General features: G+C 40.9%; 2 protein-coding genes and 1 pseudogene across 2 annotated transcripts; all 3 read right to left on the bottom strand.

Moving 5' to 3' along the window:
• Positions 1 to 2402: 2402 nt before the first annotated feature.
• On the bottom strand, positions 2403 to 3484 carry LOC139223273 (uncharacterized). Its single transcript, XM_070855248.1, has 5 exons — positions 3429 to 3484; positions 2968 to 3327; positions 2764 to 2895; positions 2607 to 2641; positions 2403 to 2516 (listed from the first exon to the last, which is right to left on the bottom strand). Exons 1-5 carry the CDS (start codon positions 3469 to 3471, stop codon positions 2403 to 2405), a joined length of 684 nt encoding a protein of 227 aa, XP_070711349.1. The 5' UTR covers positions 3472 to 3484.
• A 2617-nt stretch (positions 3485 to 6101) lies between these two features.
• Positions 6102 to 7180, bottom strand: LOC139223272 (uncharacterized). Its single transcript, XM_070855247.1, has 5 exons — positions 7128 to 7180; positions 6682 to 7026; positions 6463 to 6573; positions 6306 to 6340; positions 6102 to 6215 (listed from the first exon to the last, which is right to left on the bottom strand). The coding sequence occupies exons 1-5, from the start codon at positions 7168 to 7170 to the stop codon at positions 6102 to 6104; spliced, it is 648 nt and encodes a 215-aa protein (XP_070711348.1). The 5' UTR covers positions 7171 to 7180.
• Positions 7181 to 19204: 12024 nt separating this feature from the next.
• LOC139223057 (uncharacterized) lies at positions 19205 to 21248 on the bottom strand (annotated as a pseudogene).
• Between the last annotated feature and the right edge of the window lie 1864 nt (positions 21249 to 23112).

The following is a 23112-nucleotide window of genomic DNA, read 5'->3' as shown; positions in this document are numbered from 1 at the left end:
GGAGAGACTCACAAATCCAGCATGTTTTTGATGACAATATTTCCCACACCAGGACAGTTATCGTGCTTATACACCGTGTCCACTTACCACAGTTTGCCTGTGGCCGTATTGTCGTATCGTCTGCAGTCCAGTTGACCCATGAACAGACCAGACCAGGAGGAAATATGTTTTTATTTTTTAAGATTTGAAGACACTCCTGGTCAGTATTCAGAAATGAGGGTGAGAAATTCACAGTTCGAAACAAAGTTATTTGTTCGGCCATGACAGATCTCTAAAAATATGTCTTATATGAAAATATTCATTCCTCTTGCTAACCTTAACCTTAAAAATAGCATGTTATCGTGCCTTAGTCATTCCTACATTAATTCCCAGTGTTAGATAACATGTTTGAATATAAGGGACAAAGTCTGCACCGTATTTTCTATTCTCTGAAGTACTCAGCTGGCCAGTGATGGCAGAGTTGGATGAGACCTTCTGCCATTTTGCTGTGATCCGTCATGCCTGTGTCATGTGCAGCCTTTAGCAGAGTAAATGCATCACCTTGCAACAAGCATCTTTTCACAAGAAAGTAGTGATGCAATGTTGTGCGGCCGTTGAGCCTGTTCAGTGTGACATGTGGTGAGGGGGAGCAGAGACACAGTTTGATAAAGATTTACTACTGACAAGATGTGACGATCACATTTCTACAAAGACAGAAATACCTTCCGTCTCTGAATCTTTCTGTTCTTGGGGAACATGAATGCATTTGATGTGTGTGGTGATCAAGCTATTTGAGATGCCATGAATGTCATGTCTCGTCGTGTGTGTTAAGTTGTCTATGTTCACTTGTGTCTAGTCTTGTCTCCCACTTCCTGTTTTATTTTGAAACCCTAAACTCTCCTCTCGTTTCAGGCTGACTTCCTGCCCTTGTGTGTTTCCCGCCGGTGTGATTGTCTGCCACGCCCTGATTGGTTCCACCTGTTCCCCTTTACCTCATGTATAAATAGTCTGCGTCTCCCTTTGTCTTGTGTCAGATCGTCTTGTCATGTCTCTGTGTTGAAAGCTCCTGTATCCAAGTTAAGTCCTTTGTTTCCATGTTCTATGCCGAAAGTGTTGTTTGTCTTTGTTAATTAAAAGTGCCACCTGTCCGAAAGTCTCAGTGGTCGTGCATTTGAGTCCATCCTGTTTCTGAGCCTAGCCTTAATAATGAATGATGCAGATGACTGAGTGATGCAGACAGTGCTGCTGTGCTCAGACCACACTGGGCTGTTTCTTCCTGTCAGACAGGTGATGTGAACCTCACTCACTCCTCCACTGCTGCCGACAATGTTAAAGATCCCCTGCGGACATGTTTTGTGTTTACAGACATGTGATGCCATTTCCTTTGTGTCATGTGACCCACTGTTTTTTCTCTTCCTGTGTCAGGCTTAATAGACTTTGGTAACAGGGTGAATAATAATAATGTGAATAATTACTACTATTTAAAATATGTTGATGATGAAACAAATTGTTTTAAAAAGTACAAGAACCAGATAGGTCAGTGTTTCCAATGCCAGGTTAGAGGACATTTCTTTAATTCATTGATTAGAAGTAGGTCCATATATGTCCTTCCATTGTAAGGACATAACAAGTGTGACACATTTAAAGAAGAGACTGATTTACCTCCACATGCACGCTCACTGATCTCTACACACACGCTGCACAACACAGTGTGTCTTTATGAAGTAGAGTGATTCTCTGGGAACGTGGAGGCCTTTGCTGTGTGGTTATGATGCACACTGCATGATACAGATACTGGTTCTACAAATGCAACTGCAAATCATTTCAAACACTTTTTAAAGAAGCTTCAATTTACGACTTAAACCTCTGGTGCTGTGAAACATATCTGGACTGACACAACTTGATGCTGAACTGAACTGAGACAGTCTTCCTGTGGTTGAGATGCTTTCAGCTTCGCTGCCACAGTGGAAAGTGCCACTGGATGGCTTCTGCATCTTTACACACAAGCGATGCATTTAAAAAAAAAAACACACACTACCGCTTCTCAGAGTGTGGTCAGCCAGACGTCAGGCTTTGTTTTTAGAAGCTTTTGATCCAACAGGCCTCACCTCCGCGATGCTCTGACCACATTGTGCTGTCTCTTCCTGATGTGAACCTCGCTCGCTTCTCTAGTGCTGCAAATCTCTGACTCTCACCATCAGAGAATCTGGTCAGTAACTTTGAAAATCTCCTTCCTGGCTCCTCCTCCACCAAACACCAATCTAATCTTTCTGCTTTCAGATTAACATCTAAGACAGATAAAATAAGTAGAGGGAGAACAGAGATTGTGCAATTAGTGCAAAGATATAATTTTTATTGCAAAATTAGATTTTTTTTTTAAAATCAGTTTTGTGCTGAGCTGCTGTTCCAGATGTTTTCTGAGTCTATCTGGTGGCAGCATACACAGTCTGCTGGGTCTCCGATGCAGGCCGTCTGTTGCGCTTTGCTTTTGGATGGAAACTCAGCGCTGCATAGTTCAGGTTATCAGAGTCCAGGTTCTGTCAATACAAATATCTACAGTCACTCATGTCAGTTTGTCAGTAGAAATAAAATCCTATTAAAGAATGATAGACCTCAGGTTTGATTACCTGACTGTGTTGTGGATTTTGTCCCCCCTTATGAGCTAAATGACAGACACAGAACATTTGGTCAGTTAATTGTAGAAAAAATACGAACAGGAAGTTTTGCATTTGTGAACTTAACATATAAAACACATCAGTACCTTAAATGGAAACATATAAATACCTGTTTGAAGTCTCTGGATTTTGACAACCAGACCGATGATGACCAGAATGAGAGGAATGATCAGAGCACCCAGGATCACACTCATCGGCTTTGTTATTCCATCAAATGCTTCTAAACGAAAGATCTTTCTTTCTAAAAGAAAGAAAGAAAGATGAGGCCTTTTGCACACTCGTTATTCTGACTGCATCTTTCCAAACAAAAGACTGATATCAATCTTGCCTTGAACCCTTAAATATGCTCCACTGACAATTACAGAGTTATTATTTGAACAAACTCCACAGAAATACAGTCCAGAGTCAGACGAGTTCACGTCTTTGATCCTGAGAAAGATGGTGGATGTGTTGGATGTCATATCAAATTTGCCATTTTTAAATCCATCACAGAATGAAGCGTTGGCATCAGAGTTCGACATAAAGGAGACGCAGCTGATGTTTGGTGTATCGGCCAGTCTGAACCAGAAAATGTGAGAGGGCAAAGTGGTAAAGTTGGAGCACATCAGTGTGACCTCTCCACCAGGCTGAACCTCCACAGCGTGAAACTGAGAAACTGAGACAGAGATCCAGCCTGAAACAAACAACATGGAATTCATCCACAAATGTGTAATTCAGCAGGAGCTAAAAAAAAGCACATTGTTGTACTGAGAGAGAATCGGTAGGTTTACTTACTGCAGGTACAGAGGAAAGCTGCCATCAAGGTAAAAGTCACCATTGTGCGAACAGTACAAGTGCACCGCTGCAATGTCTGTCACTGAACTGTGCTCCAGTCAGCGTGGTCTCGGCATAAAGAGGAGGAGTGTTCTGTTTTTCTGCAAGTTCATAGACCAAGGAGAACAGGACAGTTAACACTTAGTTTGATGACACTTAAAATAATCTAGGCAATGTTTTAGCTGAAGTTTATGAGCCTACAGCAGATAGATGAGTGTTTATTGGTCTGTACAGGAGAGACTCACAAATCCAGCATGTTTTTGATGACAATATTTCCCACACCAGGACAGTTATCGTGCTAATACACCGTGTCCACTTACCACAGTTTGTCTGTGGCCGAATTGTCGTGCATTTGTCTGCAGTCCAGTTGACCCATGAACAGACCAGACCAGGAGGAAATATGTTTTTATTTTTTAAGATTTGAAGACACTCCTGGTCAGTATTCAGAAATGAGGGTGAGAAATTCACAGTTCGAAACAAAGTTATTTGTTCGGCCATGACAGATCTCTAAAAATATGTCTTATATGAAAATATTCATTCCTCTTGCTAACCTTAACCTTAAAAATAGTATGTTATCGTGCCTTAGTCATTCCTACATTAATTCCCAGTGTTAGATAACATGTTTGAATATAAGGGACAAAGTCTGCACCGTATTTTCTATTCTCTGAAGTACTCAGCTGGCCAGTGATGGCAGAGTTGGATGAGACCTTCTGTCATTTTGCTGTGATCCGTCATGCCTGTGTCATGTGCAGCCTTTAGCAGAGTAAACGCATCACCCTGCAACAAGCATCTTTTCACAAGAAAGTAGTGATGCGATGTTGTGCGGCCGTTGAGCCTGTTAAGTGTGACATGTGATGAGGGGGAGCAGAGACACAGTTTGATAAAGATTTACTACTGACAAGATGTGACGATCACATTTCTACAAAGACAGAAACACCTTCCGTCTCTGAATCTTTCTGTTCTTGGGGAACATGAATGCATTTGATGTGTGTGGTGATCAAGCTATTTGAGATGCCATGAATGTCATGTCTCGTCGTGTGTGTTGTCTATGTTCACTTGTGTCTAGTCTTGTCTCCCACTTCCTGTTTTATTTTGAAACCCTAAACTCTCCTCTCGTTTCAGGCTGATTTCCTGCCCTTGTGTGTTTCCCGCCGGTGTGATTGTCTGCCACGCCCTGATTGGTTCCACCTGTTCCCCTTTACCTCATGTATAAATAGTCTGCGTCTCCCTTTGTCTTGTGTCAGATCGTCTTGTCACGTCTCTGTGTTGAAAGCTCCTGTATCCAAGTTAAGTCCTTTGTTTCCATGTTCTATGCCGAAAGTGTTGTTTGTCTTTGTTAATTAAAAGTGCCACCTGTCCGAAAGTCTCAGTGGTCGTGCATTTGAGCCCATCCTGTTTCTGAGCCTAGCCTTAATAATGAATGATGCAGATGACTGAGTGATGCAGACAGTGCTGCTGTGCTCAGACCACACTGGGCTGTTTCTTCCTGTCAGACAGGTGATGTGAACCTCACTCACTCCTCCACTGCTGCCGACAATGTTAAAGATCCCCTGCGGACATGTTTTGTGTTTACAGACATGTGATGCCATTTCCTTTGTGTCATGTGACCCACTGTTTTTTCTCTTCCTGTGTCAGGCTTAATAGACTTTGGTAACAGGGTGAATAATAATAATGTGAATAATTACTACTATTTAAAATATGTTGATGATGAAACAAATTGTTTTAAAAAGTACAAGAACCAGATAGGTCAGTGTTTCCAATGCCAGGTTAGAGGACATTTCTTTAATTCATTGATTAGAAGTAGGTCCATATATGTCCTTCCATTGTAAGGACATAACAAGTGTGACACATTTAAAGAAGAGACTGATTTACCTCCACATGCACGCTCACTGATCTCTACAGACACGCTGCACAACACAGTGTGTCTTAATGAAGTAGAGTGATTCTCTGGGAACGTGGAGGCCTTTGCTGTGTGGCTATGATGCACACTGCATGATACAGATACTGGTTCTACAAATGCAACTGCAAATCATTTCAAACACTTTTTAAAGAAGCTTCAATTTACGACTTAAACCTCTGGTGCTGTGAAACATATCTGGACTGACACAACTTGATGCTGAACTGAACTGAGACAGTCTTCCTGTGGTTGAGATGCTTTCAGCTTCGCTGCCACAGTGGAAAGTGCCACTGGATGGCTTCTGCATCTTTACACACAAGCGACGCATTTAAAAAAAAAAACACACACTACCGCTTCTCAGAGTGTGGTCAGCCAGACGTCAGGCTTTGTTTTTAGAAGCTTTTGATCCAACAGGCCTCACCTCCGCGATGCTCTGACCACATTGTGCTGTCTCTTCCTGATGTGAACCTCGCTCGCTTCTCTAGTGCTGCAAATCTCTGACTCTCACCATCAGAGAATCTGGTCAGTCACATTGAAAATCTCCTTCCTGGCTCCTCCTCCACCAAACACCAATCTAATCTTTCTGCTTTCAGATTAACATCTAAGACAGATAAAATAAGTAGAGGGAGAACAGAGATTGTGCAATTAGTGCAAAGATATAATTTTTATTGCAAAATTAGATTTTTTTTTTTAAAATCAGTTTTGTGCTGAGCTGCTGTTCCAGATGTTTTCTGAGTCTATCTGGTGGCAGCATACACAGTCTGCTGGGTCTCCGATGCAGGCCGTCTGTTGCGCTTTGCTTTTGGATGGAAACTCAGCGCTGCATAGTTCAGGTTATCAGAGTCCAGGTTCTGTCAATACAAATATCTACAGTCACTCATGTCAGTTTGTCAGAAGAAATAAAATCCTATTAAAGAATGATAGACCTCAGGTTTGATTACCTGACTGTGTTGTGGATTTTGTCCCCCCTTATGAGCTAAATGACAGACACAGAACATTTGGTCAGTTAATTGTAGAAAAAATACGAACAGGAAGTTTTGCATTTGTGAACTTAACATATAAAACACATCAGTACCTTAAATGGAAACATATAAATACCTGTTTGAAGTCTCTGGATTTTGACAACCAGACCGATGATGACCAGAATGAGAGGAATGATCAGAGCACCCAGGATCACACTCATCGGCTTTGTTATTCCATCAAATGCTTCTAAACGAAAGATCTTTCTTTCTAAAAGAAAGAAAGAAAGATGAGGCCTTTTGCACACTTGTTATTCTGACTGCATCTTTCCAAACAAAAGACTGATATCAATCTTGCCTTGAACCCTTAAATATGCTCCACTGACAATTACAGAGTTATTATCTGAGCGAACTCCACAGAAATACAGTCCAGAGTCAGACGAGTTCACGTCTTTGATCCTGAGAAAGATGGTGGATGTGTTGGATGTCATATGAAATTTGCCATTTTTAAATCCATCACAGAATGAAGCGTTGGCATCAGAGTTCGACATAAAGGAGACGCAGCTGATGTTTGGTGTATCGGCCAGTCTGAACCAGATAATGTGAAGGGGCAAAGTGGTAAAGTTGGAGCACATCAGTGTGACCTCTCCACCAGGCTGAACCTCCACAGCTTGAAACTGAGAAACCGAGACAGAGATCCAGCCTGAAACAAACAACATGGAATTCATCCACAAATGTGTAATTCAGCAGGAGCTAAAAAAAAGCACATTGTTGTACTGAGAGAGAATCGGTAGGTTTACTTACTGCAGGTACAGAGGAAAGCTGCCATCAAGGTAAAAGTCACCATTGTGCGAACAGTACAAGTGCACCGCTGCAATGTCTGTCACTGAACTGTGCTCCAGTCAGCGTGGTCTCGGCATAAAGAGGAGGAGTGTTCTGTTTTTCTGCAAGTTCATAGACCAAGGAGAACAGGACAGTTAACACTTAGTTTGATGACACTTAAAATAATCTAGGCAATGTTTTAGCTGAAGTTTATGAGCCTACAGCAGATAGATGAGTGTTTATTGGTCTGTACAGGAGAGACTCACAAATCCAGCATGTTTTTGATGACAATATTTCCCACACCAGGACAGTTATCGTGCTAATACACCGTGTCCACTTACCACAGTTTGTCTGTGGCCGAATTGTCGTGCATTTGTCTGCAGTCCAGTTGACCCATGAACAGACCAGACCAGGAGGAAATATGTTTTTATTTTTTAAGATTTGAAGACACTCCTGGTCAGTATTCAGAAATGAGGGTGAGAAATTCACAGTTCCCATGACAGATCTCTAAAAATATGTCTTATATGAAAATATTCATTCCTCTTGCTAACCTTAACCTTAAAAATAGTATGTTATCGTGCCTTAGTCATTCCTACATTAATTCCCAGTGTTAGATAACATGTTTGAATATAAGGGACAAAGTCTGCATCGTATTTTCTATTCTCTAAAGTACTCAGCTGGCCAGTGATGGCAGAGTTGGATGAGACCTTCTGTCATTTTGCTGTGATCCGTCATGCCTGTGTCATGTGCAGCCTTTAGCAGAGTAAATGCATCACCTTGCAACAAGCATCTTTTCACAAGAAAGTAGTGATGCGATGTTGTACGGCCGTTGAGCCTGTTCAGTGTGACATGTGATGAGGGGGAGCAGAGACACAGTTTGATAAAGATTTACTACTGACAAGATGTGACGATCACATTTCTACAAAGACAGAAACACCTTCCGTTTCTGAATCTTTCTGTTCTTGGGGAACATGAATGCATTTGATGTGTGTGGTGATAAAGCTATTTGAGATGCCATGAATGATGCAGATGACTTAGTCATGCAGACTGTGCTGCTGTGCTCAGACCACACTATGCTGTCTCTTCCTGTCAAACAGATGATGTACTTGCATGACAATACAGACATCAATGTTGATTAGTGTTTTCTGCATTTAAACCTTAGTTTATGATTAACACATGCTAACTGGAAGAATCAAATGCAGACTGAAGATGACTGAACTAGGAGGACCTGGGCGGAGGTGGAGCATGAGGCATATAACATGGCATCATCTACATAAAAATGGACACTGGAGTACTAGTTAGGATGAATTATGTTATTAATGTATAATGTGAACTGCAAAGGTTCAAGGATAGACCCCTGCGGCACCCCGTTTTGTCAGGTACGACTGGAACCAGTTAAGTGAGGCTTCATTGAGACCCATGAAGTTGTAATTGAGACTGTTAGAAATGTTTGGTTGAAAATATGAGCTAAATAAGGGCAGATAAATGGAGCGCTTAGATGAAGGAGATATGGTCAAGGTTATCTGTACCAGCGTTTTTGCATGCTTTTACCTTAGACAGAGCTTTGTAAACATCTGCACCAGACAGAATGAACTTCAGTCAGGTGTAGTTGTAGCAGAGGCAATTGGGCCTCCCTCTGCTGGACAGATATGGGACTTACAGAAAATGATTCACATAACATGACCTCAGGTAGCTGAGAAAGGAGTAGGTGTAATGCTTTAGAGTCTTTGACTGTATAACAGCCAGGTGCTCGATGTGAGATAGAAGGTAATATGTTCATGTTAAGACAGAACGGTGCTCTTTTGTCCAGATACACATATAGTTGAAAACAGGTTTCCAAACAGCCCCTAAATGCTTTAGAACAGCAGTTCAACCAGGTGATGATGATGAAGAGCAGGCTTCTGATGAACACAGCGGAAAGACCTTGGTGGTAACTGAAGGCACATGGCACATTCTTGATTAGATCTTTGAAATGTGCAGTTATGACTGAAAACCAGGCTTCCTGTGGTTGCTATTTGTTGCCTGCTGGATAGTTTCTACACCACATTTCTCCAAAAACACCTACACAAACACAGCCACAGATTTGGCTGGAACTTTGTACTGGAATATCATCACAAAATCACATTTCTGCTGGTGACTAGGGAGATAGTAGGACTCAAAACATTAGTTTTGACCAGGAAGGGTACAAGTCTGTACAAACTATGCAAAGTCAAAGATGGTGCTGGCTTTCTTTGTCACTCATCAACTGGAGTGCTGCTCAGCAGCTCTATGCTCAGTGCTGCCCCTCCAGCCCCATGTAGGCAGGGTGACTGTCCAGTCCTGTGAACCTTTCTTACCTTGAACCTTTAAATAATTTGTACTGGCATTTACTGAGTGTCCGTTTATGTAAAATCCACAACACTACAGCCCAGAGTCAAACCAATCAAGTACAGTAGAGATGCTGGATAAGATTTTAAATTTGCCATTTTCAACTCCATGGCAGAACGGTGCAGGCTCAATAAAATGCGTTGAAGAGAGATAAATTCACTTTTTACGGTGGTTATTAAAGTTAACATAAGTCAACCATGCTTTTCAATTCAATGTCTGTACTTACTGAAGCTGCAGAGAAGTCGAGCTGTTATCAGAATAAAGTTCACTATCGTGCATTTGATCATCTGACTGCAGTGGATGTTAAAAACACCGAGCTTCAGGAAGAGGAAGATGGGTTTCTGTGTTTACCCTGACTAACTGCCATCACTCACAGGTATTGCTCTATTTTTGTGACAGCAACGAGATCAACACAACCAGCGATATGACAATAGGCCCATTTGGTACAGCTTTCACCTCATTTGATGCTCCAAAATCAAGAGCAAGGTTGGAGGAGGAGAAGCATCTAAAATACAACAAGGGTGTTTCTCTTTAACAGCAATACTGTTTTCCTTTCACTAATTAATTAATTCTTTATACAGCCATTTGAAGGCCTTAACGGTGTAAGTTGTGTTTTGAACGTAGTCCAGTTAACCCTTTACAATTAGTTTCACATGTGTGAATGTCCAAAACATAATAATGTGAATCTGACAACCCTGTTCCATACAACTACTGAACAAACTACAAATTACTGAACCGTTCCCAACATTTAATCTTCTAAAAGTTGAGTTTATTTGAGGAATAAACAACTGTACAAGTGTGAGGCTGCTCGGAGCAGGGTGCTGAGGTATAAAGGTAAGGGTATGGTCTTTTTGAGAAGGGATAGATGGGATTCTCTCTAGTTCTAATTTTACATATAGATGCAGCTGGCCAGAATTGACGGCTTTTCTCTGTCAGATTGGCTGACATGACTTGTAATGCCCCTAAGCACCACGTGTAAAGCAGTTGCAGTGCTTTATTTACCCACCTGGAGGAGCAGAGGAATATCGAAGCTGAAACTCGCCACCACACTGCTGTGACATAAGGCACGAGTTGCACTTTAAGTTTCCTGCTGGACATTTTCATTGACCCAGTGTGTCTGAAAGAGAAGTGTCTCTAGTTACTGATTATCATATACCCTATTCTGTACCATGGACACTCTATGAAGGGTATTATTCAACAGATCTGTGTGATATTCAGTAAGAAATAACTGTGTGTGTGACAGTGTATGTTATGTCAGTGAGGCACGCCATCATACTACAGCAACACATGGCCACAAACTGACACAAGGTACATACAATTAAGAATTTGTTGTAGACAGCATTTCACAAAGTCTATAAAGTTTCTCCCAACTCCCAACTGTGATTTTTAAGGGAATCTGGGGATGTAATCCTCCAGCATGCAGAGTAACTACTGTGTTTGTATCTGTATGTTGTTCGCTCTGCTTTGTGATGGTGACTTCACCCTGCCTGACTCGCTGGGGGCTACCAGCAGATCTTATCATCCAAAACTTGTAGAATTTTTTTTGGATATGAGTATTCCACGTTCTGTATATAAATAATACAGTTTTTGGCTTGCACAAGCACAAAAGTGCAATTAAACTAAATTGTACTTTTTTTTACTATACTGCATATGTCTGCTTCTTATAAGTACTAAACAGATTGCTTTTAAGTCTTCAGAAACAATATGTAGATCCCTGAACCGCTTCTAAATGATTGCAGCTCTGTTGGTGGGTTACAACAGCAATCAGTACAATCATGGAGGCTTGGTAGTTTCAATTATTTGCCACAGAGCAGCAGATTGGTGGTTCTGTGGGTTAATATTTGTTCAGTTCACAGCTGCACTGCTGTCAGCTCACTTACACGTATATCATATCTCTGCTCAGGTAGCTGCTGCTTCTGGTAAAGAGCACATCCTTGCACTCTGAGTGGGAACACCGAATATAGTTTTCATCTTCTCATACTATCTGGCTTTTGTCCTTTATTAGTTTATATCCTCACAGTAGGTTGCTTTTTTTATTTACCAAGCTCTTTGTAAGATCACAATACTAAACCTATGAAAATAAAGCCATGTTCTAAGACAAACACTTCCTTTCACATGTTTAATTATATATAACACATGTGGTTAATGCTGCTGAAAGGTGATGATGAAGTGACCTCTTTACTTCCCTAATATGGTGTTGCTCCTGAACCGGATTTGAAGGTGGGGCATGTAAGTTAACCAATGGGAGAGCAGTGGGACAGTTTGTGGTGGTTTTACTGGCTGGAGTGTTTAGTCCCGCCTTCTCATGCAGCAGTTCACCTGTACACTTTCCAGGAAGTAACTTTTTGGAGGGAAATCAAATTCTCATTTCATGGAGTCTTAATCCCACACGAAACACAATTCTCATTCTAAAACATGTCGACTCAATCAAAGACGCCTACGCTGAATACTGAAGGGAAGGAAAACGTTTTGCAACACTTCTGCTGATTAAATCTGCAGCACAGAAAGGAGGGCAGTTATCCCATGTTTTCAACCAGCAGCAGTATGTGAATAAAACTGAACTGAAAAGCTGACAAGATGTTCAAACTGATGACAAATACACAGTTGGAACCGGCCATTGAGTGTCTGGAAAAGCTGGAGGTCAAGAAGGAGGACTTTTCCCAGAGAACAGACATCCGCATGAAGTTTGGAACATGGATTTACTCCTGGCAAACGGTAAGGACACATCGCTCTTTCCCGTTTGTGTGGGGTGTTTTTTTTTGTTGTGCTGGCTGCCTATGCTTGTTGAGGCCTATTCAACCGTCAGTATGTGTTTTGCTCCCCTCATTTACATGTTTTAGCTACAGATACTGTGTATTTGCAGAGTTTCTATCTTTTGTCTGTTTTGTTGTTTTTTTTCCTGTCTATTTACTTTATATTTTTATTGTATCTGTTGTATTTTGTTGTACTGCTTGAAGGTATTTCAGAGGCACTGTGTTTTGCTCATCATGGATCTACATTGGTGCAATATTTTCTCTTTACACATCTCTGTATAACATCTATTGTATTTATTTATTGTGTGCTTCTTTTCTAACCACTGTGGTTAAGTGGGTTGCTGTGCAAAACCGTCTGCTTAGGGTTCAGGGTTTGAATCTCTCTGTAGGTTGTGGTGTGATGGCTTCGTGTGGCTGCCTCGGAGGGGACCGCTTTGTGGGTTCACCTCCTGGCAGCATAGGGCTTTGTAGGAACAGGAGAGTCGCTTGTTTTCATATGATTCCACAAATTTAGGGCTTGAATATTTATAGGTAGAAGATATTGGCCTAATTCAGCTGTAATGGTCTTCTCTAAGGCAGCTCATTCATTCAGCTCATTCAGAATGAAGCTGCTGGAGAATCCTCAGATCAGCTGCACTGACTACCTGCTAGTTATAGGTTTGACTGTAAGTTACTCCTGGTTGTCCATAAATCATTTAATGGCTTGGGGCCTAAATACACTCCTGACCTACCTCTATCTAAAATCTTTTGTTCTTATTAAAGATAATAGATGGTTGCCTGCTGTGGGTAAATATTTACATCTATGTGATTCAAATTTGATTAATCTTTGTCCATTTCTTTTTCAGGTTGATCTACAAACAGTAAGTGCCAATTTTGTTTTCTTTACGTCTGTCATTGGTGGCCATACCTAAATACCTACCTGTGTGTCTCTCGGCCTGTCTGGCTATACATTGTTGTTGAAGACCGTGGACAGGTTGGCTGCTGTGCCTAGATATCTACATCTATTAGATGATTGGATCAATACGTTTTTTCAGGTTGGTCTTCCAACACTAAGTGTCAGTTCTGTTTTAAGCCTGTGTTGTGTTTTTGGTTGGCTGCCGTGCCTCAGTATCTATCTATGTCCCTGTCTTGCTGTTTTTCTCTCGATTTATTGGTCTTCTTGAAGGTCTTCTTATGAAAATATCCAAACAATAGATGCCATTTTTATTTTCTTTAAGTCTGTGTTGTGTTTGTTTTGGTCCCGTATCTCTTTCTCTCCATCATTCATCTGTCTATCATTTCTTCAAGTTGTTGTTGAAGACGATAGATTTGGTTGGCCGCCGTGCCTAAATCTGTCTGATCAGTTTGGGCCAATACTCTATTTTCTTTGAGTACTTGTTACAGAAACAGATGAATAGGTTGGCCGCCGTGCCTAAATATCTACATCTAACTGGTGAGTTTGGGTGCATTTTTGAGCAATGACCACTTTTTCAGTTTGATCTGCAAAACGGTGTCAGTTTTATTTTCTTTAAGCCTGTGTTGTGTTTTTTGTTGCCCGCTGTGCCTGATTATCTCCATTTATCTCTCTATATTCTTCACGTTTTGATTAAAGACGGTGAACAGGTTGGCCGCCATGCCAAAATATCTACATCTAACTGATGAGTTTGGATTATTGTTTGTGCTATTATTTAGTTTTTTTCAGGGTGATCTACAAACCGTAAGTACATTTTCTTTTCTCTAAGTCTGTTGTGTTTTTGATTGGCCGCCTCTATCTCTCTTTCTCATCTGTATATCTATTTTCTTTACGTGTTTGTTGAAGACAATAGATGGGTTGGCCGCCGCGCCTGAATATGTACATCTGTCTGAATTTGGTTCAATATTTGGGTGAGAACCATCTTTTTTTTTCAGGTTGATCAACAAACAGTAAGTGTCACTTTTATTTTCTTTGAGTCAGTTGTTGTATGTGTTTCAAGTTGGCCGCCGTGCCTCAACATCTTCCCATCTCTCTTCTTTATCTCTCTCTATTTAGTGATTTTCTTTATGTTCTTGTTAAAGAAAAAAGCTGGGTAGGTTGGCCGCTGTACCTAAATATCTACATGTAACTGGTGAGTTTGGATTATTTTTTGTGCTATTTAGTTTTTTTCAGGGTGATCTACAAACAGTAAGTACATTTTCTTTTCTCTAAGTCTGTGTTTTTGATCGGCCGCCGTGCCTTAATGTCTATTTACATCTCTCGCTATCTCCCTTTCTCATCTGTGTATCTATTTTCTTTAAGTGTTTGTTGAAGACAATAGATCAGTTGGCCGCCGCGCCGAGCAATGACCATTTTTTCAGTTTGATCTAATTCATTTTTATTTTCTTTGAGTCTGTCATTGGCTGCTGTGCCTAAATATATTTCTATATCTCTCTGCATCTCCATCTGTCATCTATATATCTATTTTCTTTAAGTTTCTGTTGAGGACAGTAGATCGAACGGCCGCTGTGCCCTGGAGTTGAGTTTCGACATTGAACATGTATCATTTGCAGACTGCATGAGGAGTCACACCTACATCACCACACCTCCACTATAAATGGGGAAACTGGCTACAACAGTAAATGGAGACCAGTCTTCTACCTATATTTTTTTTCATGCAGGCTCAACACAACCATCTTTGATGTTTGAGAGAAAGCGATAAAGCTTTTGTGTCAAAGTGGTACAGCTTTTGTCACTTCTGGTGGTGTTTTGCAGAGAGCTGAAGGCCAGTCTTCCTGTGGCAGTCGCTCTGGCTGATACACGGTGTTCTCACCACAGGGGAAAATAATGGGTGGGGGGGGGACACGTGACTAGTTTCATGCCCGCATGTGTATGCATACACAGCTAGCGCAGAAAGCTACCCCTTTGTATTATTCATAGACACATTCACCATGTCAGTACACAATCGATTAATTAGATTACAATAGATCATCAAGTTTTAAAAAAAGTCAGAATATCAAGTCAATAGAGAAAAACGCTGCTTTAGCCTAAACCTCTAGTGATGTGCACTGTACTCTCTCCACCCAACCTGCAGTATGTCCCTAGGAGGACATTTGACGGTCATCAGCGTCCTTTGCTGGCTCCTCCTCCATCAAACCAGTTTGTTAATTTTTAGAATACAATCAAGGACAAACACAATTTAAAAAATGGTTTGGAAATAGAGAGAAAGAATCATGTGAGACTCAAGAGGAATATTATAAATGTTCCTAATATTGGATCCTCCCACCTGAAGCCTACGCTTACGACACTGGATATTTGCTGGAGCAAGAACGTACAGCAGTTATCAACACTTGATTGAAACCAATGTAACTTGTGAGGGTCATGTAGTTCAATAAGTTTGATATGATTTATAAAAGTACCATTGCTTTTTTATAACAGTTGTCTGATGTCTGTGGTCATGACTGAAGTCTTCCTGTAGTGGGGACTTTTTTCTGACTTATACAGACATTGTTTGTCACCACGGGGGGGCTGATTTCTTCGATCGTTACTTAGTTTCTTTACTGTTTTCCGGGCTGAATAATTACAAATGCTGATATTATTCAGTCAAAAGTAAGTTTTCATGGTTTGTTTTGTTTTTTTGCTTCAAAGCTTTGACCTCAGGTCTCGTGACTTTTCCCTCAGTGGTGCTCGGACCACACTGCATCTTCCTATGAAGTGATGTGTACCTCACTCACCCCTCCCTCCCCTCTGACAGACCATCTGACTGTTTCTATAAGTAGGCTGACAGGAATCAGTACCCTTTGTCTCTTCATCAAACATCAAGACAAAAAGAAGAAAGACAGAGACTTTGTCCAACAAAGGGAAAAAAATAAGTATCATGAACGTTGAAACTTCATTACAAAATATTTTTTTTGCCCCTAACCACACTGAAAAGCAAAATGGCAGACTAATATCATAAAAACATCAGCTATACTACATTTCCAGTTGCGTCCTGAGTCTATCTGCTTGCAGCATAGATAACACAAGTTTCCATTCGTCCGTCTGATGCAGACCTCCTTTGTCTCATTGTCTCTGGAAGGAACCTCAGCACTGCAGAGTTCAGGCTATGAGAGCCCAGATTCTGTAGAAGAAAAAAGTATTTAGTGTCACATACTGTAACTATGCTTTCGTGGTTCAACACAGGATTTGCACCGGCCCATGCTGCCTCAAGGCTAAATGGTTTTCAGAACTTCTAAACAACAAGGATTAATCTTATTAATCATATTGTCCACACACACTGGTTTGCACCAAAAAAGTCAAAACTTGGAATATTAATCAGTTTATAGAATTATAGAATATAATAACCTTTAATTGATGATGATGATGATAATAATAATGAATTGCTTCACCTTGTTTCTTTCAGCGTACATTTCTTCGTTGGCAGCTTCATGGCAAAAGATCACTCTGATTAGTTAAATATCATTGAGCAAACATTCGGCATTGAATTTGTCTGTCACAGATCGATACATGATTTGCATCAAATCAAACGTTAGCTGTACCTGTGTGAACTTTCCTGAATTTAACAGCCAGAGCAATGACGACCACAGTGAGGAAAACAGTCAGACCACCCAAGATCACAGTGATTAGGTTTACTATCCCATCAGGCTCCTCTACAAGAAAAATGACAGACTTAGACTCTGGCTTTAGGCTCTGTGGTAACCTGCACAATACTAAAGGAGAACCTTACTTTCAGTCTGAAAATCCTCTTCACCATCACATTCACTGTAACCTTTAAAGACAGGGGGGGTGAAATAAATGTCCATACTACTGTTGCAGTGAATTTGAGATGTACTGTAAATATGCCTCTGAAAGAGGTGAGACGGAACTACAATCTTACCTTGAACCCGTAAATACGTCGCATCAGAAGTGACTATGTGTCCTTTGATGTAAGATCCACAGAAATACAGTCCAGAGTCAGATACTTTCACTTGTTTGATTGTAAGAAAGACAGTGGAGATGTTGGAGCTCATTTCATATCCGTTTTGAAATCCATCGCAGAATCTAACTTTGCCATCAGACGAGTACAGAGAGGAGATACAGCTGGGCTTGGTTCTGTTGACCACTCTGAACCAGTCTGTCTGAGTTGGTACAGTGGAAATATTGGAGCACCTCAGAGTGACTTCTTCACCAGGCAGGACCTCCACAGTCTGAGACCCAAAGCCTGAGACGGAGATCCAGCCTGAAACACACAGCAAAGACAACGGCAGAATTATTCCTGAGTGCATAATACAAGGTTCACTGGAATGAAACGACAATAAAGTCATCTGTAATTTATCTTTAAATTCTGATGCGTTACTAGTTGGATTACTTGATGCTGTGAATAAAGAGCCAATACTTACAGAGGCAGCAGAGAAGTAAAGCTGTTGTGAAGGTGAAGCTCCTCATTGTGTGTTTAATTGTGTTACTGCAATGACAGTCCGCTCACTGAGCTCTTATAAACTGGTTTAGAGAGGCGGAGTGTCTTTTGGCTTTTCATCTGTCCGCTCACTGCCAGTGCAGCGCCATGCCGTCACATTAGAGTCATTAAAAGTGTCCCGTTGTGTTGAATGTGGAGAAACCACCTGCAATATGAAGTTGTGTTGAGCTATTTCAATTGTTCTTGTTTCAGTTGCTCATTGAACACAGCTTTTTTTATTTAGACAATACACCTAATTTGCAATAATTGAAATAATTTTGAGTGCAACTGTATTTATGATTGGCTGAGGTGGAAAGGTCTGTGTATCAATAAAAACAAAATACAAGGGGAAATGACTCATGATGTCCATGAAGCATCATCACTGATGTCACTGAGACAAAAGATGGAGCTGGATGAAAACTTTAATTTGCTGAACGTTGTAGACAATCCTCAAATTAATAGAGGAAATAAAGAAATGCAGTATGTGCATTACACTTCCTACATCGTTTTCCAGTGAGAATAGATTGCCGACCTTTCTATTTTGTCCTCTGCAGTGCTTCATTTGGCATGTAGCTGAAGAATTAGTGCTTAGCAAGTGTTTGAACAAGTGCTTGGCTTGATGCTCTCAGTATTCACATAAAGGTTATGGATGGAAACGCTAAGTCGACCACATTGGTCCAATTATAGGATTGTTTTTTCTTTTTACAGACATTCATGGTCCCCAGAGGATGAGTCCTAAACATTTGATAACTCAGCAACTATTTGATGATTTTCCATGAAATTGAATGACCAGTAACACTGAGTTTGCGTGCATGTTAGCATGCTCACGTACCGAGCTTAAAGCATCGCCGTGCCAAAGTGCAGCCTCACGGAGCTTCTAGCGTGGCTGCAGACTCTTGTTTCACATCAGCAGCCTCTCTTCTGCTGCTGTTTGTGCTCTTCACTGTGAGAATAGCAGTTGCTTATTCCAGCGTTCTCCCCTGTGCGATGGTGTGCAGGCCTGTGCAGCCTACTTCTTAGTGAGTTTATGTAAAGTGAGTGGAGTGATTTAATGATGCTGGAAGACATCGATTTACACTTTTCACAGGAGCAGTATTCTTGGTGTGTGAAATTGTCTTCAGTATGCGTGTGGTCACTGCTGAAGTCTTCCTGTGGTGGACGCTTCAATTGAGCTCATACAGTCAAAGTATGTCAGCATATCGTTATCTAATTTCGTCATTCTCCAAAAGTATAAATACATCAGCTGGTTTTAAGCGGACAGGCTAGTTGTCACTGCCTCTTTTTATACTTTCCACTGACTGTTTTTTCAAAGGGCTTGTGATTGTCACCTCGGCTGTTCTCAGACCGCACTGCTGCGCTGTCTCTTCCTGTCAAACCAGTGATGAGCATCTCACTCACCCGTCCCTCCACGGGCAGTTTGATTTTCCCTGTACGTGAGCTTGACGGTCATCGGAGTCCTTTGTGACTCTGGATCCATCACACATTGAGCATGTATCTGTTGCCGCTCACACTCAGAAGAATCAAGAGTGAGAAAATGCAGAAAGGTTATTCAGAATTTATTGTTCTGCCACGCACTACCCACACACAGAAACACAGCAGCAGATTAACGTGATAAAACATCAGTTCCACTCTGAGTGGCAGTTCCACGTGTTTCCTAAGACTATCTGGTGGCAGCATACACAACATTTGGCTCCAGCTCTCTCCCAGACGCAGGCCTGCGGTTCCCTTTCGGCTTAGCCTGAAAACTTAGAGCTGCGTAGTTCAGGTCATCTGAGGCCAGATTCTGTAAATCAGAATTTATTTATTTATTGATATTAGTTTGATATTTACTGTATCAACCACACTTTAGCTGAGTCTGTGAAAATCCATAAAATTAGATTTTTACCACAAAGGAATCATTACAACTAAGATGGATGTAAACTATACTTGACCTAAGTCTAATTTAAATGCCAAAACATGATTTCTAGTAGAATCCCAGGTGTGTTTCACAGTTCAGTTTTCTATTTGATTCGAAACGAAGTTGCTCAAACAGCAATAGTCTATAGGCCAGATTTTATAATTATACTGTCCTCGTATCTCTCTCGACAAAAGTAAGATAATAAAAAAACAAAATCACTGTTGGTAAGAAGAGAAAAAGTGTGGCTGCAACTAGCATTTGCGTAGCATCTCATGTTTTGAGACTACTGTGAGCAAAATTACGAATGTTGCTCAAATCCTGCTGTTCGAGTTAATGATCTTCGACTTTGTTTCAAGGTCAATGATCAAAAAACTGAAATTTGGATCTCAAACTATGATTTAATGGAGATCAGTTTTGTTTGAGATTAAAGTGGACAATTCTGACTCCCTGCCTGAATGTACTAATGTATAAATATAAATCACATCCTCTTAGTTGTGCTGTTGTACTCGATATCACCACGGCTGTGATTCAGTCGGGGCCACGAGGACCACAAGCAGATTCCTGAATATTACCGATGCTCGGGACAAAGATCATTAACTGACTGATCCTGTCTTTAAATGCATCTTTCCAAACATTACACACAGTTTATAGAAGTTAATGGTCAGTTCACCTGGTTTCTTCCTGGCTGTGGTTCTCGATTCACAGCTAAATGTCAAAAGACAAAAATCGGATTAGTTTATCATTACCCACCACATTTGCTGTAGATTGTCCATCATGTTGACACAACTTACAAAGGATGTGCAAATTAAAAACCTACTGTACCTGTGTGAAGTTTCCTGAATTTAACAGCCAGAACAATGACGACCACAGTGAGGAAAACAGTCAGACCACCCAAGATCACAGTGATTAGGTTTACTATCCCATCAGGCTCCTCTACAAGAAAAATGACAGACTTAGACTCTGGCTTTAGGCTCTGTGGTAACCTGCACAATACTAAAGGAGAACCTTACTTTCAGTCTGAAAATCCTCTTCACAATGACATTCAGCATCACATTCACTGTAACCTTTAAAGACAGGGGGGGTGAAATAAATGTCCATACTACTGTTGCAGTGAATTTGAGATGTACTGTAAATATGCCTCTGAAAGAGGTGAGACGGAACTACAATCTTACCTTGAACCCGTAAATACGTCACATCAGAAGTCACTGTGTGTCCTTCGATGTAAGATCCACAGAAATACAGTCCAGAGTCAGATACATTCACTTGTTTGATTGTAAGAAAGACAGTGGAGATGTTGGAGCTCATTTCATATCCGTTTTGAAATCCATTGCAGAATTTAGCTTCGTCACCAGAGAAGTACAGAGAGGAGATACAGCTGGGTTTGGTTCTGTTGACCACTCTGAACCACTCTGTCTGACTTAGTCGTCTGGAAATGTTGGAGCACCTCAGAGTGACTTCTTCACCAGGCAGGACCTCCACAGTCTGAGACCCAAAGCCTGAGACGGAGATCCAGCCTGAAACACACAGCAGAGACAACGGCAGAATTATTCCTGAGTGCATAATACAAGGTTCACTGGAATGAAACGACAATAAAGTCATCTGTAATTTATCTTTAAATTCTGATGCGTTACTAGTTGGATTACTTGATGCTGTGAATAAAGAGCCAATACTTACAGAGGCAGCAGAGAAGTAAAGCTGTTGTGAAGGTGAAGCTCCTCATTGTGTGTTTAATTGTGTTACTGCAATGACAGTCCGCTCACTGAGCTCTTATAAACGGGTTTAGAGAGGCGGAGTGTCTTTTGGCTTTTCATCTGTCCGCTCACTGCCAGTGCAGCGCCATGCCGTCACATTAGAGTCATTAAAAGTGTCCTGTTGTGTTGAATGTGGAGAAACCACCTGCAATATGAAGTTGTGTTGAGCTATTTCAATTGTTCTTGTTTCAGTTGCTCATTGAACACAGCTTTTTTTATTTAGACAATACACCTAATTTGCAATAATTGAAATAATTTTGAGTGCAACTGTATTTATGATTGGCTGAGGTGGAAAGGTCTGTGTATCAATAAAAACAAAATACGAGGGGAAATGACTCATGATGTCCATGAAGCATCATCGCTGATGTCACTGAGACAAAAGATGGAGCTGGATGAAAACTTTAATTTGCTGAACGTTATAGACAATCCTCAAATTAATAGAGAAAATAAAGAAATGCAGTATGTGCATTACACTTCCTACATCGTTTTCCAGTGAGAATAGATTGCCGACCTTTCTATTTTGTCCTCTGCAGTGCTTCATTTGGCATGTAGCTGAAGAATTAGTGCTTAGCAAGTGTTTGAACAAGTGCTTGGCTTGATGCTCTCAGTATTCACATAAAGGTTATGGATGGAAACGCTAAGTCGACCACATTGGTCCAATTATAGGATTGTTTTTTCTTTTTACAGACATTCATGGTCCCCAGAGGATGAGTCCTAAACATTTGATAACTCAGGAACTATTTGATGATTTTCCATGAAATTGAATGACCAGTAACACTGAGTTTGCATGCATGTTAGCATGCTCACGTACCGAGCTTAAAGCATCGCCGTGCCAAAGTGCAGCCTCACGGAGCTTCTAGCGTGGCTGCAGACTCTTGTTTCACATCAGCAGCCTCTCTTCTGCTGCTGTTTGTGCTCTTCACTGTGAGAATAGCAGTTGCTTATTCCAGCGTTCTCCCCTGTGCGATGGTGTGCAGGCCTGTGCAGCCTACTTCTTAGTGAGTTTATGTAAAGTGAGTGGAGTGATTTAATGATGACATCGATTTACACTTTTCACAGGAGCATTGTTGTTGAAGACCGTGGACAGGTTGGCTGCTGTGCCTAGATATCTACATCTATTAGATGATTGGATCAATACGTTTTTTCAGGTTGGTCTTCCAACACTAAGTGTCAGTTCTGTTTTAAGCCTGTGTTGTGTTTTTGGTTGGCTGCCGTGCCTCAGTATCTATCTATGTCCCTGTCTTGCTGTTTTTCTCTCGATTTATTGGTCTTCTTGAAGGTCTTCTTATAAAAATATCCAAACAATAGATGCCATTTTTATTTTCTTTAAGTCTGTGTTGTGTTTGTTTTGGTCCCGTATCTCTTTCTCTCCATCATTCATCCTGTCTATCATTTCTTCAAGTTGTTGTTGAAGACGATAGATTTGGTTGGCCGCCGTGCCTAAATCTGTCTGATCAGTTTGGGCCAATACTCTATTTTCTTTGAGTACTTGTTACAGAAACAGATGAATAGGTTGGCCGCCGTGCCTAAATATCTACATCTAACTGGTGAGTTTGGGTGCATTTTTGAGCAATGACCACTTTTTCAGTTTGATCTGCAAAACGGTGTCAGTTTTATTTTCTTTAAGCCTGTGTTGTGTTTTTTGTTGCCCGCTGTGCCTGATTATCTCCATTTATCTCTCTATATTCTTCACGTTTTGATTAAAGACGGTGAACAGGTTGGCCGCCATGCCAAAATATCTACATCTAACTGATGAGTTTGGATTATTGTTTGTGCTATTATTTAGTTTTTTTCAGGGTGATCTACAAACCGTAAGTACATTTTCTTTTCTCT

This window comes from Pempheris klunzingeri, chromosome 23 (genome assembly GCF_042242105.1).
Source record: "Pempheris klunzingeri isolate RE-2024b chromosome 23, fPemKlu1.hap1, whole genome shotgun sequence".
Taxonomy (NCBI): Eukaryota; Metazoa; Chordata; class Actinopteri; order Acropomatiformes; family Pempheridae; genus Pempheris; species Pempheris klunzingeri.
The sequence above is the reverse complement of the archived record's forward strand: the minus strand, read 5'-3'. Positions and strand labels throughout refer to the sequence as shown.